Raw genomic sequence first — 17166 nt, forward strand, 5'->3', positions numbered from 1 at the left:
GAGTTGCTTCCCCACAGGTTGGAATAATTGGTCAGTCATGAGAATAAAGTTAATGAAATGACAAAAGAAAGGACATTAAGTAGATCATATTCTTTATTTCACATCAGTAAGAGACTGAAGTGCATCGTGTGACTAAACTGAATCCCAAACACAGTACTTGAATTTACAGAGAAGTGCACTGAGGATGTGAATCTTCTTCTTTCTGCACAGCCTGAGTATGGATCTATGTATTTCACACAAGCATGCATACTGGGAATCATACAATCTCCAGTTATATGAAAGAGAGAATACAGGCAGAACCAGGAAATTGTTCCTGAAGATTTTGTCACCAGCTCCTCAAGAGAAGCACAAGAAAATATCAGTCACCTGAGGGAAGAGTGGAAACCTAACCCTGAGCCCCCTTTTATCCTCTTAGGATCCTCCCACAATGCAAAGCAGGCTCAGGCTCAGGCTGAAAGCCCAGGCCTAGCTGAGCAGCCCCAACTGCTTCTCACTGGAGCCTCCAGCAGAGCATGGCTGTCCTGGTGCTGCTCCTCTGCCTGCTGACCTTTCCAAGCTGTGAGTGTGCAGGGTTTCAGGAGAGGGACCCAGGAGTGTCATTATGGGATGGATGACTGATGGTGATGCTGTCTGTCCACAGGTATCCTGTCCCAGGTGCAGCTGAAGGAGTCAGGACCTGGCCTGGTGCAGCCCTCACAGACCCTGTCCCTCACCTGCACGGTCTCTGGGTTCTCATTGAGCAGCTATGGTGTACACTGGATCCGCAAGCCTCCAGGAAAGGGTCTGCAGTGGATGGGAGTAATATGGGGTGATGGAAGCACCAATTATAACTCAGCTCTCCAATCCCGAGTCAGCATCACCAGGGACACCTCCAAGAACCAAGTTTTCCTCAAACTGAACAACCTGCAAACTGAGGACACAGCCATGTATTATTGTGCCAGAGACACATAATGAGGAAACTCCAGTGTGAACCTGCACAGAAACATGTCTGCAGGGACTCTCAAGACCAGCAGATGGCGACGCAGACCATCGACACTCTCTAGGACCAGGAGGAATTATTTCAGGACCTAGAAAATATTGGACTATGCTGCAAGAGCACGTGGTTTTTGTACAAAATTGTGGGCTCCTTTCTACATAGGGAAATCCCCTAGAGGTCTCTGCCTATGTTCACATTCTATTAAACGTCCCATTCATTCACACACTAGAGAAAATGACTTTTCTCACAGATTGTCTGAGCTATCTATATGCTTCTTGCTATCAGACATACCAGAATATGCTGTTAGATGTTCCACATATATGGATTCCATAACATATGCATATATTTCTACAGTAGACTGAAATTTTGAGAAATCTGTAATTGATATTCTTTATTTGGGGGGGGTGAATATGATGAGACAAACATCCCTTCCCTTAATTAATGTTACTTTCCAATAACACCTTAAAATTATAAATATTCAGTTTTTCCTTCTGAACCAACAGGACTTAAAAGAGTTCACATGGTTACTATCTTTTACAGAGTCCATTTTTATGTATTCCCCGCTTGGTAGAAATTACCCCTCAAGAGGGTCTAGGTCCTACCACAAAAGACTTGACAGATTTTGATGATCCATCCTTAAAGGTCTCAATCACCCTGGGGAGTGCGTGACGAATTAGACAGGAGGTGGTCAGGGTGGGCATGGGAGGGTAGGAGGGAGGGGGGACTGGGATTGGTATATACAGAAAGAAATAAAATAATAAATTAAAAAGCAGAGAGAGAGAGAGAGAGAGAGAGAGAGAGAGAGAGAAATTACCCCACACATCAAAGTCCCTAATACTGATTCCTCTGTAGGTGTACTGTATGCCTTTCTATGAGGAAATTCTAATCCACCAGTCTGCAATCCCAGCTGACTCCAGCTATAGCTAATCTGTGTGACATTTTCTCCTCATGTACTGTCCGAAGGAAAGACTGAACTGTCCAGATCTCTTCAAATCAGACCCTGATCCTCCTCAGCCCCCTTAAGAATAGTCAGTCCCTAATTTACAATCAACTGCTAATCTGGTATCTTGTGTTTCTTCTCCTTATCTCACTTCATTCAGGAGTCCCAAAATCATCCCAACTGACAACCAAGGACCCTCAGTCAGTCCCACTAAGTCAGACACAGACATAATGCACATCCAACTCCCTGCATTTCTCCCACAGGAGATATCCCAAACCCCCGTCTGCCAATTCCTGGATATTCCGTATCTCTTCTCATGGTCCCCTCTGCTAAGAGTCATTTAGGTTATGTTTTCATCTTAAACATTTATTAATTCATCACGTATTACTATTTTCATCATTTATGGAACTGTAAACTCTACAAATAGATATTTAAATATAATACATCTCTGCCCAATTTCTCCTAAAACACCACCAATATGTTCCCTAAAATAAGGCTAAAAATACTTCGTAACATTTAAAGGACAGTTAACAATGAACATATGTGCACAGAGCCAAACATGCAACACAAAAAAAAAATCTAGCAATGACAACAGTCTCAAAAATGGATTCTTCTTCTCCTTGAACCATTTACATCCAACAGTTCCTCAGTAAGAGGAAAGGCATGCAATTAATAAACACTGTGGATGCCTTCTTAGGCAGAGTATACACAGGAAACAGTGGCCATGATGAATTGATGAATGCAATAACCCCACTCCAGTCACTGCCAGTAGCATAAAGACAGTCATGAGTTGCCTGCTGAAATGACAGAATAAGACAACAGAAATTGGGAGTTAAAGGAATCAAAGAGAGAAGTTCAAATGCAAAACAAGTGAATTTACTATAAATAGAACTGTGTCTCTGCACCAAAGACAGCAGTAGAGCAATGTGACAAGGGAAGGCATATTTGTAATCCTCTCATGACTTGAGGTCAGCCTTATCTCATAACCAGGTAAAATTCAGAAAACTCCAAAGTGGAAGGATTCTGCAAACATCCCCAGGCATATGGAATTGGGGTGGGGGGATGGGAGTGGAGGGTGTTTAGAGTGCATGAGAGAGGGCAGAGAGAGTAAAAGGGAGGAAAAGAGGGAGGGAGAAAGGAATGGAGGGAGGTTCTGAGGGAGGGAGGGAGGGGAGAAGGGAGGGAGGAAAGAGGGAGGGAGGGAGAGGCAACTGGGATCGACATGTAAAATAATAAATTAAATTTAAAAAAATGCTTTGACTCCAAAATTTAAGTTCAAGGACAAGTTACTCAGGAAAAGGATTTCTATTTTTGTCTCCACAGAAAATGGACAGATGTGGATTCCTTCCAGACTGATGTGGTTTTACAAAGCCAGACCACCTGAAACAGAGTACCAGGTGATCCTACATTCAAAACAGCTGTACAAAGCAGCCTGACAGACTACAGCCAGGATATCTGATCCCCCATGACAGTGCCCCTTACCCGCAGGAAGTAGTTTGGAAAGAACAATGCCCAAATTCCCAAAGATTGTCTATAAATATTTGTTTTCATTTAAATGGACTTGGTTATATAAAATAAAAAAAAAAGAAAGATAAATGAAAAAAGAAAATATGGCTTCTTTGACAGATTCCTAACCAGAATTATCTGTGTTTGCGGTGTCCAGTGTGAGGAGTAGCTGGTGGAGTCTGGGTGAGGCCTGGTGCACCTTAAGGGGCCCCTGAGCCTCTCCTCTGCACTCTCTGCTTTCGCCTCCAGTAGCTATAACTTGCACAAGATCCAGCAGGCTCCAGGGAATGGGCTGGAGCAGGTTGTATATATTAGTTATGACAGTAGTACTTATATCAAATATACTGATGCCATGAAGAATCGGTTCACCATCTCCAGAGACAATGCCGAGAACACCCTGTACCTGCAAATGAACAATCTCAAGTCTGAGGACACAGCCATGGATTACTGTTCAAGAGACACCATGAGTGAATGCTACTGTGAGTTCAGACACAAACCTCCCTGCAACATTGCTCAGGACCAGCAGTGGATACACAAAGCACTAACAGATCAGGTCCAGAGAAGCAAACAGGGCTTGACTCCTCTGTGTTTAGCGCCTCCTCATATCACACTCAAGGATTTTTTACAGCTGTAGAGTACATTAATCCTTGAAGTATCCAAATGGTTATCCAATTTCCTGGGTTTTTTAATATGTCGTGATGTTTTATTATGTTTCTCTCACTCCCAATAAGAGTACAGATCCCACCCAAGGATTCTCACGTTGTGAAATGTGAACCACAGAGCTCTTCGCCTGATCTTATTTTTGGTGACATTTATAGCATTCTCTAATCTAAATAAATGTAAAGCGTCAAAGGGATGAGTTGATTGTGTGGTGATCCTGAAATAAACAGATCCTGAAATACCCAAAGGCACTGGAGAGTATGAATCCTCAGATTCAGGCCACAGACAGCATTTACCAGGGTCAGAGCACTGTGTGGGGTGCAAGTTCTAGCCAACATAGGAATAACACAGAGTCAGAGACCAAGAAACTGGATGCCCTCATTACCACCTCCATCATCACAAAACAGGTGCACATCAGATGCAGGTGTGGGCCTGACGTGAAATGTGTGTGAGGCTCATCAATGAGACAGAGAGCACAAGGCATACAGGGACACCAAGAAGGTTTCAGAAGGCTGCAAGCAGCTCCTAACCCACTCAGCAGGCAGCATGCCTTTCAATTCCTTCTTTACTATTTATTTGTTATAGTGTTAATCTCATACTTCCTCTAAATTCCATGGGCCTGAGGAACTTTCTTTTAACATGCTCATCCCTTTTCTTTCCTGTAGATCCTATGACTGATTAACTCTTTGTCCCCAAGACAAATGATTTTTAGTCCCTGATCCTAAATCTGAAACAGGTTCATACCTGCAGCTTGTATGCACTCGAGTATGGCTCCTACAGAAACCTGGGAGAGGCTGACAATGATTCATCTCTCAATGGCATGTTGGGAGCCTGTGAAAATGCAGTTAAGTATTTAAAACCAGGAATTTTTTTTTCAGTGAAAGTGTGATGACCCTGAGAACTGATTTAAGCATGGTCACATTGTCTGAACTAGTCTCTTCTATGATGATGTCTTAACTAGGGATGGGATACTCTGGCATCCTGTGAGCTCTGGGAAACTGTCAGGAGAGGGCTGGGTATTGATAAGTTCAGCAATTAAGCAGAGTCCCTGGAACTTAAAGACAGGAGCCAAGGCTACTTCTGCAAAGCAATTCCATCATTTCTTTCCTGCCCTTCCAGCATCTGGTCCATAGAATTGTGTGAGGACTTTGTTCTGAGTGGTAAGAAGCTGAGACATTAATACCAAGACTACAACAACTTCATAGCTACAACTGCCACTAGTGAATGATTCATTAACTGGAAATAAGGTCCAGCCTGGTTGATGCCTGAGAATGGCCATTGTTGTCATTGCCTTTTATTTCCAAAAGATCATGGCTAATTTTTCTAAAATATTTGTTAATGGATGTTTTCAGAGATACAAGCACTACAATTCTTCTACGTCCTGTATGACCGTAAAGTTGATGAGGCCCCTTAGAAGGAGGAGACTGTGTAGGTCATTTTGTTCTCGATTTTCCTTTTTTTGGAGCACACTTGTTATTCACTGTTTTGTATATAGTTTTGTATTAAGCCTAAATCTTAGGGAATTGTAATGAGATAGTCCTTCTGTGACACTGACCACGCCCATTGTGGGTGGAGCCGTGGGCGGAAGTGACCTGTGGAAGGAGGTCGGAGACAGAGCCAGGAAAAGCTCTCTTTCTGGCCTGACTCGGACAGGAGAGGGGTTGAATTTCCTGGTGTTCATCTGTCTAGGTTGTAAGTTATTTCTCCCTGGATAAACATCTATTCGGCCTATTTGTTTATCCTGATCCTTATTTACCGCAATAAGACTGAGTGAGCTGAGAACACTAGATGGAAGATTGCTACTCTAAAGTAAATAAAGAGATAACTCAATTATTACCAAATCCAAAGTTTCCAAGACAGGTCCAATAAACAGACCGAGTTGTTCACAAAGGAGAGGATCTCATCACAGAAGCCAACTTCTTGTCTCCTCTCAGATGAACATTTAATATCACATGCACTAAATGTGTGTGGTTACATTTAATATCACATGTATTAACTGTTTGTGTCTTACTTTCTCACAAGTTGGAATTAATGCTCAGTCATGAGAATAAGGTTAACTCAATGGCAAAGGGGAGTATTTTAAGGAGATCCTTGAACTCATTTCACATAAATAAGAGACTGAAGTCTATCATATGAATAAAATCTTCGCAAAAACTCTGCTTCAATTACAGAGATGTGCTCTTCTTTCTGCACAGCATCAATGTGGATCTATGTATTTGACATAAGCCTGCACAATGTGAATCATACAAGCTCCTGTTTATATGTAAGTGGGCATACAGGCAGAAGTATTAAATAGTTCCTGATTAATTTAACACCACTTCCTCTGAAAGCACAAGGCAAATATCAGCCACCCCAGAGAAGAGTGGAAACCTTGCCCTAAGCCCCCTTTTATCCTCTCAGGATCCTCCCACAATGCAAAGCAGCCTCAGGCTCAGGCTGAAAGCCCAGGCCTAGCTGAGCAGCCCCATCTGCTTCTCACTGGAGCCTCCAGCAGAGCATGGCTGTCCTGGTGCTGCTCCTCTGCCTGCTGACCTTTCCAAGCTGTGAGTGTGCAGGGATTCAGGAGAAGGACCCAGGAGTGTCATTATGGGATGGATGACTGATGGTGATGCTGTTTGTCCACAGGTGTCCTGTCCCAGGTGCAGCTGAAGGAGTCAGGACCTGGGCTGGTGCAGCCCTCACAGACCCTGTCCCTCACCTGCACTGTCTCTGGGTTCTCATTGAGCAACAATGCTGTAAGCTGGGTCCGCCAGCCTCCAGGAAAGGGTCTGCAGTGGATGGGAGTAATATGGAGTGGTGGAGGCACAGAATATAACTCAGCTCTGCAATCCCGAATCAGCATCAGCAGGGACACCGCCAAGAGCCAAGTTTTCCTCAAACTGAACAACCTGCAAACTGAGGACACAGCCATGTATTACTGTGCCAGACACAGTGAGGGAACTCCAGTGTGAGCCTACACAGAAATCTCCCTGCAGGGACTCTCACGACCAGCAGGGGGCATTTAGGATTAACATCATCTCCTCAGAACCAGTAGAAGTCACATCAGAGCCCAGGAAGTTCTGCACTATGCCACAAACCAGTTGTTTTTCTGGCAGAAACTTTGGTTAGCTCTTCTTTTATGAGCACTTTCCTGCCAACCTGGTCCCATAACCAGTCAACCCCAAAATATACAAGGAGACTGTTAGTTATAAAGTTGTTTGCTTTTTGCTATATCTTCTTATTGGATAGCTCTGTTTTACCTATTAACACATTTCTATCACTCTAAGTATTTTTATGTGGTTTTATGGGAGAGAGTGTCAGCACCACGTATTCCTTTCAAACCTGCATCTTGAATCCTCCTTCCTACCTCTCCCAGAATTCTCCTTGCCTCCTAGCCCTGCCTATCCTGCCTTCCTATTTGACAACAGTGCTTTGTTCATTTACCAGTAAGAAAAGCATATTTACATCTCCCATCATCTTCTCTTTTCTGTCTAAAATAATGAAGAAGGGCTTTAACTTTAGAATAGTAAAATATACAACGAAACACATGTCATATAAGAACTATATTTAACAATATGTATTCAAATAACATTTAGCAAGTTAAACAAAATAGTCTATAATCTAAACCTTCTTTGTGAGCTAATATCTTATAAATAACCTACCTTTAATCCTAACTGAGGAAAACTATAAATGTACCTGTCTTCAACTCCAACAAAGAACACAGAAGGATAATATATAAACTCTAGAAATAACAGAAACATCTCACTACCTGGACAGTACACCAAAGTTCTTCTGTAAGTTGGTGCATCCATCTTCAGCCCATAGGCCATAGTGTGTATGGCAGACTCCTCAGCAAAGCAGGAAACTTTAAACTGTCAACCTGTATTGGCAGTTTGCCAGTCAATTTTCTCTGTGTTCTGACTCACCTGGGACACTGTTTCAGAGGGTCTTGCTTGATCAAACCATGTTAGTCTGGAAGGAATCTGCAGCTTTTCATTTTCAGTGAAAACAAAATTAGAATTTCTTTTACACAGCAACATGTACTTAGACTTTAATTTTGATGTCAAAGCATTTTTAAAATATGTAAGTTGGATTAACTTAGCAGCATTGATAATCAATTGCATTTTAGGAATTGTTCCTGCCTTACCAATTGAGCCATTCAAAGATAACACGATAGCATACAGTATCCAGACTCTGTGTGTATTTCCCTACGTTAGGTGGCTTTTTATTACTATATTTCTATTTCTTCTATTTTTTGTTTGTTTTTTGAGCCAGCAACATCAGGTTCACTTTGATATCACAGAGATTAGCTTGCTTTTGCCTCTTTAGTGCTGGGATTAAAGGCATGTACTTCCAATGTTCAGCTACTTAATATTTTTAACCAAATATCTTTTTCCATTTTCTGTCTCAAGCCACATAGAAGACAGGAGAGAGAGAGAGAGGGAGAGGGAGAGAGAGAGAACATAAAATATGGAGCCATTATAGGTTTGAAGAGAAAACTGAACCTAAAGCAATGTCTAGAGACCTACAAGACTGCCACCACCTAACAATTTGAGCAACCATGGAAAGGCGACAATAAATGCCAGATAGTGAGGTCAACAACTAACTTATTGACTATCAAGGAGCCCTCATTTAGTACCTGTTGGAAACAGATGCAAACACCCATAACTAGACACTGAGTCGAACTAGAATCCAGATGCAGAGAGAGAGGACAAGACCAGGCTGCAGAAACACATAGAGACAGCTAACAAGGAGGAGCTAACGGGCCCCCAGACTGATAGCTGGGAATCCTGCATTGGACTGACACAGGTCCCCATGAATATGGGTCTCACCCAGAAGAACTGAGCAGTCTAAGTGACCTCAGACTCTGAAACCAGGCGGTATTCCTGGTGCACAAATAGACCTAGCGGACACATTCCCCATGGAGGGATTCTCACCTACCTAGAAACAGGAGAGAAGTCCTAGTCCTGACTTCAATGACTTGACAGATTTACATGACCCCACCTGGATGGCATTGCTCTACATGGGGAATTGGGATGGAGGGAGGGTAGGGGAGGGTGGTCAGAGTGCATGTGAGGGGCAGAGATTGTAAGGCGGAGGGAGGGAGGGAAAGGGAACTGGGATCGCCATGTAAAATAAAAATTAAATAAAGAACGGGAGGAAGGAAGGAAGGAAGGAAGGAAGGAAGGAAGGAAGGAAGGAAGGAAGGAAGGAAAGAAGGAAGGAAGGAAGGAACACTGATGTGAGATGTCCACTACCAAGTGGCAGACAGATATTCTCTGAGTGCTGACTTAACAGGGTGGTCCCAGATCTGCACTTGACTTGCCTGAAGTTTAATTTACCAAGGCATGGAGGCAACACCTGTTCTCCATGGTCATTTACACTCAACGCCCAGGGATTCCTATGCTCATGTCTGACATCTTCCACGCCACCTGTCATGACTTCACCTTCACTGGATTAATTTCTACCTTAGATAACAAAACTCAAGCCTAGTTACAAAGTGCTGAGTGTTATGAAGTTTAACGAACAGCTATCTATACTTCCCATGATTTACAAATGCAAAATGACATATAGGAACCAGTTTTGTTTGGTTTTTTCTGTATTACTAGTTAAAGTGACTGACATAAACCTCAACAGAGAACAGTAGACTGTTTTAAACCAAGTGATAGTAAATCTAGTCCCTTGGGCAAGGGGATTCTAAGTGTGAAGTTGAATAAGCTGAGCCTAGTGTGTTCAGAACCAAATCAGTCTCTTAGGTTATCTCTCAGGTGACACATGGTATCACATGTAATAATGTAAGTGAGCTTCTTCATCACAACTTATAGTCTATATGACTGACAAGAATAAGGATGATTCCACTTACATGAGGACAGAAGTTACATCAGTCAGATTTTTACAAAGTAATTTATTGAGAAACAGTAGGCACACGATAATCTCTGTTTAAAAACACACCTTTTAGAGTTTCCAGGGGAGTAAACACCCATGAACCAGTACACTATAAGACAACAAAACATTTATTGCTTCCCTGAATTTTCTGTCATTATCCCCTCATATGATTATGCTAGCAAACTCTGGAATATGTGCTGACAATTTTTATGCTTTCTGGATGAGTTTCCTCCGGCTTTTCCCCCCAGAAAAGGTTGATGTTATTTTGTAATGGTAGCAGAAACTCCTGATAGCTCTGTTTTGTCTGTTCAAGGATTGTTTCTCACCAAGCTTTCTGATCAAAATGGCTGTTTATCCTTAATAAAGAGGTGCATAAAGTTCTAACTTGCTATGTCAATTTCTATAATGGCCATCATTGTCTTTGATGACTTATACTTGCTCAGAGCACTGCAAACCACCAGGGGACCAACTGCCAAGACAGTTACAGCAGGATGGAATGCAAATAAGGCTTCTCTGTGCCAAGAAACCAGCTGTGCCATGACCTTGCATCTTGAGCATAAAGCCCAGCTCTTGACACCCCGGTGCAAGCATTCTGTGATCAGCACTGGACACTCACCATGGACTTTGGGCTTATTAGGCTTTTCCTTGTAACAGAGAGGAGTTGCTATGTTTTGTATGGACACGAGAAAGAGAAAAATTAGCTACTGTGACAGTTTTCTGATCAGAATTCTCTGTTTGCAGATGACCAATGTGACATGCAGCTGGTAGAGACTGGAGGAGGCTTAGTGCAGCCTGAAAAGTCCAAAAGTCCATGAAACTCTCCGGTCTAGCCTCTAGAATCATTTTCAGTAGCTCTACTATGCACTGGGTCTGCCAGGCTCCAAGGAAGGGGCTAGAGTGGGTCACTATTGTTAGAACTGGTGGTAGTGACAACCTACTATGCCGTGAAGGGCCCAGTCCTATCTCCAGACACAATGCCAAGAATATCCTGTACCTGCAAACAAACTTCTAAAGTCTGACGACACAGACATGCATTACTGTGCAAGGAACACAGTGTGTAATGTTACTCTGAGCTCAGATACAAACCTCCCTGCAGGGCTCTCAGAACAGCATGGGGCTCTGCCAGCACACTAAGTTCTGGGTCACAGCAGAACCTGTTCCGAGAGGCAATCAGGGCTGGACTCCTCTGTGTCTTGGCTGCCTAGCCATATCTCACTTAAGGATATTGTAGTGAATGAGAAGTGGAAGGGAGATAGTCAATAAGGAAACAGGAAGGTGGGCAGGGAGTCGGGGAAGAAAGATATATGCAAGAAGAAGGGGAGAGAAAGGGTCATCAGAAGTGAGAGGCTGAGGAGAGACAGTGAGGGGCATGAGTTCTTCATAGATTCTTCTAGATAAGCTTCATGCTGTCTCAATCTTCGTAAAATGTCCTCTTCTGCAGTAAATGCCATTTTCCTTCTTCAAATGATATATTCTCCAACATTTTCCTCAAAAATACAAAGGATCTTGACCTGGTGATAGGATATGGATTTCTGCATGTGGTTTGCTCAAGTAGTGAATGAAGGCTCTAGCTATGATGATAGTTGGGGTAGTCACCAATCTGAATACAAGATAAGCCCAGTTTGGGCTGTGGGCCAGACTCCAGGAAACCAGTTGAAGAAAGAGAGGAGGGAATACATGGACAAGGGGGGTCAAGGTCATGATGGAGAAATCTTCAGAGACAGCTGAACCAAGCTTGTGGGAACCCATGAACTCTAGACTGACAGTTGTGGAACCTCCATGGGACAGACGTAGCTTCTTTCTGTTTGTAGGAGACAGTTGTGAAGCATGAAGTGGCTGACGGGAACCTGGCAGGAGTATCAGGATCTTTCCTGGTACATGAGCTAGCTATGTGGGAACACATTCTCCAGGAGGGAATGCCATGCTCACTCTTAACACAGAGAGGAGGGGCTTGGTCCAGTCCCAATTTACTGTGCAGACTTAGTGGCCTCGCCATAGGAGCCCTTACCAGTTGGAAGGAATGGATGGCATGTGCTCTGGTTGGGATACGTAATGGAGGCAGGAAAAATGAGTAAAAGGGAGAAATTTGGTTTGAATGTAAAATGAAATTTAACAAATAGGTAAAATATAAAAGTAAACGTGTAAATGAAATTCTGCCACTCCATTATTGCAAAAATGCCACTGTAGACTTGCCCAGAGGCTGCTTGATGGAGACATTGTTTTCCAACTGAGATGTGCAGTACACAAATGTTCATAGTTTGTGTCACATGGACAAAATGATAACCACCACATAAATGCACAGTTGTGTACTGTATTCTAACATGAGGCATTAAGTGAGTGTCCATGTGTCCATAAGACATACATAAATAATTGACAGAGATTGACAGAGCATGCACTTAAGTACAAGGATATACCTATCTAATGGAAGATAATTACAAATTACTTGCCACTCTATCCTGAAGGCATTGACTTTTCATGGTGACTTCCTTTTGGAGGATTTCATGGAGAAGAAAAACCCAGAAGCACGTGAGCACAAAATATAGGGACATACTATGTCTGAGACAAAAATTTCAAGATGGTGTGGAAATGTCAAATTATTCCTGTGATCTTCTTTCCCAAGATTTTATAACCACAAAGAAAACTCAGAAAAAAAAAAAAGAAAATATGACACAATGAACATTATATCTGAAAAATCCACTTCTGAACCTCAGAATAACCTGAACAAAGGGAACACAGCATGCATGGCTGGAGTGTGTCCTTCAGAAATTGCCCAGGATGGCTGTCACCCCAAGGTTAAGACCTGTCTCCACCACTGCCACTCACAATACAGAGGGTTCACAGAGGAATAAGGCACGTAATATACAGGTGTGGATTGAAAAAGAAGTGGTGAATACTATCAGGGTATCTACTGAACAGGTTGTTCATCACTATTCTCTTTCCTTCCCTGGTGACTTACATCACCAAGGCATGGAGGAAAGCCCACAATCCCTTCTTCTCTGTTATCAGTAGTTTCCCACCTGCTGGCCTTGTCCATCTGCCCTGCCGGCCCCAAATAACACACAGAGACACTGTATTAGATATAATTCTGTTGGCCTGTTACTAGTTTATTCTTGGCTAGATCTGTCTTAAATATTAACCCATTTCTATTAATCTAGTTTTTCCATGTGGTCTCATCCTACCAGAGACAAGGCCCAGACCTCTGTTCCCTCCAGTCTCTACATGCTGACTCCTCCCTACTATTTCCTCAAATCCACTTTGTCTCCTAGTCCCGCCTATCTTGCTTTCCTATTGGCCAACAGTGCTTTATTCATTAACCAATAAGAGAAACATATTTACAGAATGACATCTCCCATCATCTCCTCTTTTCTGTCTAAAATTAAAAGAAGGGTTTTAACATTAACATAACAAAATATATAACAAAACAGTTATCAACCATGATTACCAATGTTTAGTTCATAAACAATTAGCAAGATTTAAAGAAAATATGTCATCATCTAGCCTATATTTATGAGTCTAATGTCCTATATGTAACTTATCTTTAATCTTAATTAAGGAAAACTACAACCATAACTATCTGTATGAAACTCCATCAAAGTCCATAGAAGGACAATATATAAACTCTAGAAATGACAGAGACAACTCACTGCCAGGTCAGTCACCCGAAGTTCTTCTGGAATGTTTCATCTTCATCCTATAGGCCCTAGTGTATCTGGCAGACTCCTCAGCAAAGCAGGAAACTTTAAACTGTCTTTTTCTATAGGCAGTTTGTCAGTCATTTTTCTGTGTGTCCTGTAGACAGTCTGGTAGACTCTTTCATGAAGCAGGAACCCTGTAGCAATGTCCATCCTACATCTCAGTTACTTTCCTGAGTGTCCTGCTTGTGGATTCATAGAGCATAAAGTTAATCAGTTTAGACAAGAGCAGTATCTTGACCAAATGGCTACTCTTGCCATATTGAAAGCAAACTCCATAACAAGGTTCTTCGATGTCCATCTTTTTTTTTTTTTTTCCTGCAGGCGGTATTGTCAGGAGTAGTTGTGGCTCACTGTTAAGAAAATCCCTAAACCGTGTTAAATGTCATATTTTGCAGGTCTTTGAAACGTTTGAAGAATGCCTATCCATCTCAAATACATCTTGAAAACCAAACTAACTTAACTCCAAGTTTTGACTACCATAGGTAACTATCTATAATCTATACTAAATTATACATTATATACCTAATATATACATAATACCTAAACAAGAGAAGAATTATACATGTCACCTATCACATATTACAAAACTAACCTTAAATTTGTACCAATAAATGAAAATCCATTCCAAAACAAAGTATTCACATCTATACCATAATCCCCTGTTTATCTCTAAAGAGATTGGTTGTGGTCATTAACTATTTATAACCAAACCCATTTATATGAAAACAAACATTTATAGACAAATTTTGGGAATTTGGGCGTTGTTCTTTCCAAACAGTTTAATGCTGGTAGGTGGCACTGTCTTGCCACCGTCTTGCAGAAATCCTGAGTGTACGCTGCAAGGCTGCCTTGTCAAAGCTGTTTAGAATGTTGGGACGCTATTTTAGAGGGTCTGGCTTCATCAAACCTTGTGGAAACAAAAATATAGATCGTTTCCCCCAGCAACCTGTCCTTAGACTTAAATTTTGAAGTCAAAGAATTTTTAAAATATATAAATTGAATAAATTTAGCAGCATTTATTTTAACAGTTGTTATTTCCTCAGCAGTCAAATGATACAAAGACAATATAATACGGTACAGTATTGAGAAAGCAAACTGTTCCCGTTTTGAAGCCTGCCATGCTCTACACACCCTGTCATCACTTAGGGTTCGATCACTTTTTATTGCTTCATTTAACATAATCCTCATGCCTGGATGCATGCTATTACTTTTCATGATGTGTTATGAACACCTTCCATTCCCAATGCAATAGTTCCATTCAGGAATCTTGATTTATAATGTCTTTCATGAAGGAGTGAGACAAAGAGGGAAATGTAAAAGCATATAGAGACAGAGAGAGAGACAGACAAACAGGAGGTAGTATGATTGGATTCCACATTTGACTTCATGAGTAGACAGGTGATTGATTCTAAGACCACTGACATTACAATGGTCCTGTGTGTCTCCTCTCAGATAAACATTTAACATCACATGTACTAAATGTCTGTGAGTTGCCTTCTCACAAGTTGAATACCAGGTACATGATAACAAAAAAGATGCACTCCTAGAGGCATGAGGGAGGGCCTAGACCCTTCTACAAATGATTTGACAGATTTAAGGATCCATCCTGAAAGGCATCACCTTCCTATGGAGTGGTGAGGGTGGATTGGGAGGGGTAGGGGGCAAAGGATGTAGGAAGATGGAACAGTTATCAATATGTAAAATAAGACACACACACACACACACACACACACACACACACACACACACACACACATATATATATATATATATATATATATATATATATATATTCCACTGACACACTGAGAAAGGATTTTAAGTAGTTCCCTACTCTGTATTTCACACACAAAAGCCCAGAGTGATGACTACATTAACATGACTACATAACATCTAAACACTCTGCTGGAATTTATGTGACATATATTGCACTGAAGATGTGGTATTCTCCTATGTCCACCCAGCATGGATGTGGACTAACTCAGTGTTTTTCATCCAACAAATACACAGTATGGTTCAAAAAATTTCCTCTGTAGATAGAACTGCAAATGCAGACCTAATCAAAAAAATGTTCCTAATTATTTTTTCAACAGTTCCTTTGAGAAGCACAAGACAAATATCAGTCACCTGAGGGAAGAGTGTAAACTTGCCCTAAGCCCCCTTTTATCCTCTCAGGATCCTCCCACAATGCAAAGCAGCCTCAGTCTCAGGCTGAAAGCCCAGGCCTAGCTGAGCAGCCCCATCTGCTTCTCACAGCAGAGCACCTCCAGCAGAGCATGGCTGTCCTGGTGCTGCTCCTCTGCCTGCTGACCTTTCCAAGCTGTGAGTGTGCAGGGTTTCAGGAGAGGGACCAGGAGTGTCATTATGGGATGGATGACTGATGGTGATGCTGTCTGTCCACAGGTGTCCTATCCCAGGTGCAGCTGAAGGAGTCAGGACCTGGCCTGGTGCAGCCCTCACAGACCCTGTCCCTCACCTGCACGGTCTCTGGGTTCTCATTGAGCAACAATGCTGTAAGCTGGGTCCGCCAGCCTCCAGGAAAGGGTCTGCAGTGGATGGGAGTAATATGGAGCAGTGGAAGCACCGATTATTACTCAGCTCTCCAATCCCGAATCAGCATCACTAAGGACACCGCCAAGAGCCAAGTTTTCTTACAACTGAACAATCTTCAATCTGAGGACACAGCCATGTATTACTGTGCCAGATACACAGTGAGGGAACTCCAGTGTGAGACTGTGTAGAAACCTCCCTGCAGGGACTCTCAGGACCAGCAGGGGGCAGTGAGGCACAACAGAGACTTCAGGACCTTGAAAGTGCTGCCCTGTGATGCAAGAGCATGTGATTTATTGTCAGAACCTGTGGGCTCTTTTCTTCACAGGGAAATCTCTAGTGGCCCTTCCCCATGGCCATGAGCTATTTAACTTCCTACTCATTCACACTACAACAAATGGTTTTTCTCACAAATTTTCTACACTGTCTAAATGCTTCTTGTTATCAGACATAATCACCATATAGCTTTTTTTTTATTATAATATTTGAGCAATGACAGGATTATTACTAATTAGCTCATAGTTTTAATCAACCCATTTCTATTCTGTGTATCTCAATGTTGTCTTTGGCTTACTAGTAATATGTGGCATGTTACTCCTCTGGCGGCTGCTGGCATCTCTCTCAATGCTGCCTTTTACTTCTGTATTCAGGTTTGCTTTCCTGCCCAGCTATATTCTGTGCTGACAAAGACCAGGGCAGCTTTATTCATCAACCAATAAAAGCAACACATATCCACAGCATACAGAAGGACGTTCCACATATTTACCTTTTCTCTGACTAGATAAAAAGATTAATATTAACATTGTAAAAACACATATAACAAAACTGTTATGAAACAAAATTACACTTACAATATTCTTATTCTATTTGCTTTTGGCAAAATAAAAAGAATTATTCTATCATCAACCCTATCTTTGTGAGTCTAAAGTTTCATATCTAATTTATCTTTTACCAGAAGGAAGGAAAACTATAAT

General features: G+C 41.9%; 1 gene segment (V, D, J or C); it reads left to right on the forward strand.

The window, feature by feature from the left end:
* Positions 1-498: 498 nt before the first annotated feature.
* Positions 499-16383, forward strand: LOC127217002 (Ig heavy chain V region PJ14-like). The segment is given in 3 exon segments: positions 499-558; positions 6708-6721; positions 16060-16383. Coding segments are annotated over 3 exon segments (384 nt in total).
* The last annotated feature ends 783 nt before the right edge of the window (positions 16384-17166 follow it).

Source organism: Phodopus roborovskii, unplaced genomic scaffold (genome assembly GCF_943737965.1).
Source record: "Phodopus roborovskii unplaced genomic scaffold, PHOROB, whole genome shotgun sequence".
In the NCBI taxonomy this organism is placed as follows: domain Eukaryota; kingdom Metazoa; phylum Chordata; class Mammalia; order Rodentia; family Cricetidae; genus Phodopus; species Phodopus roborovskii.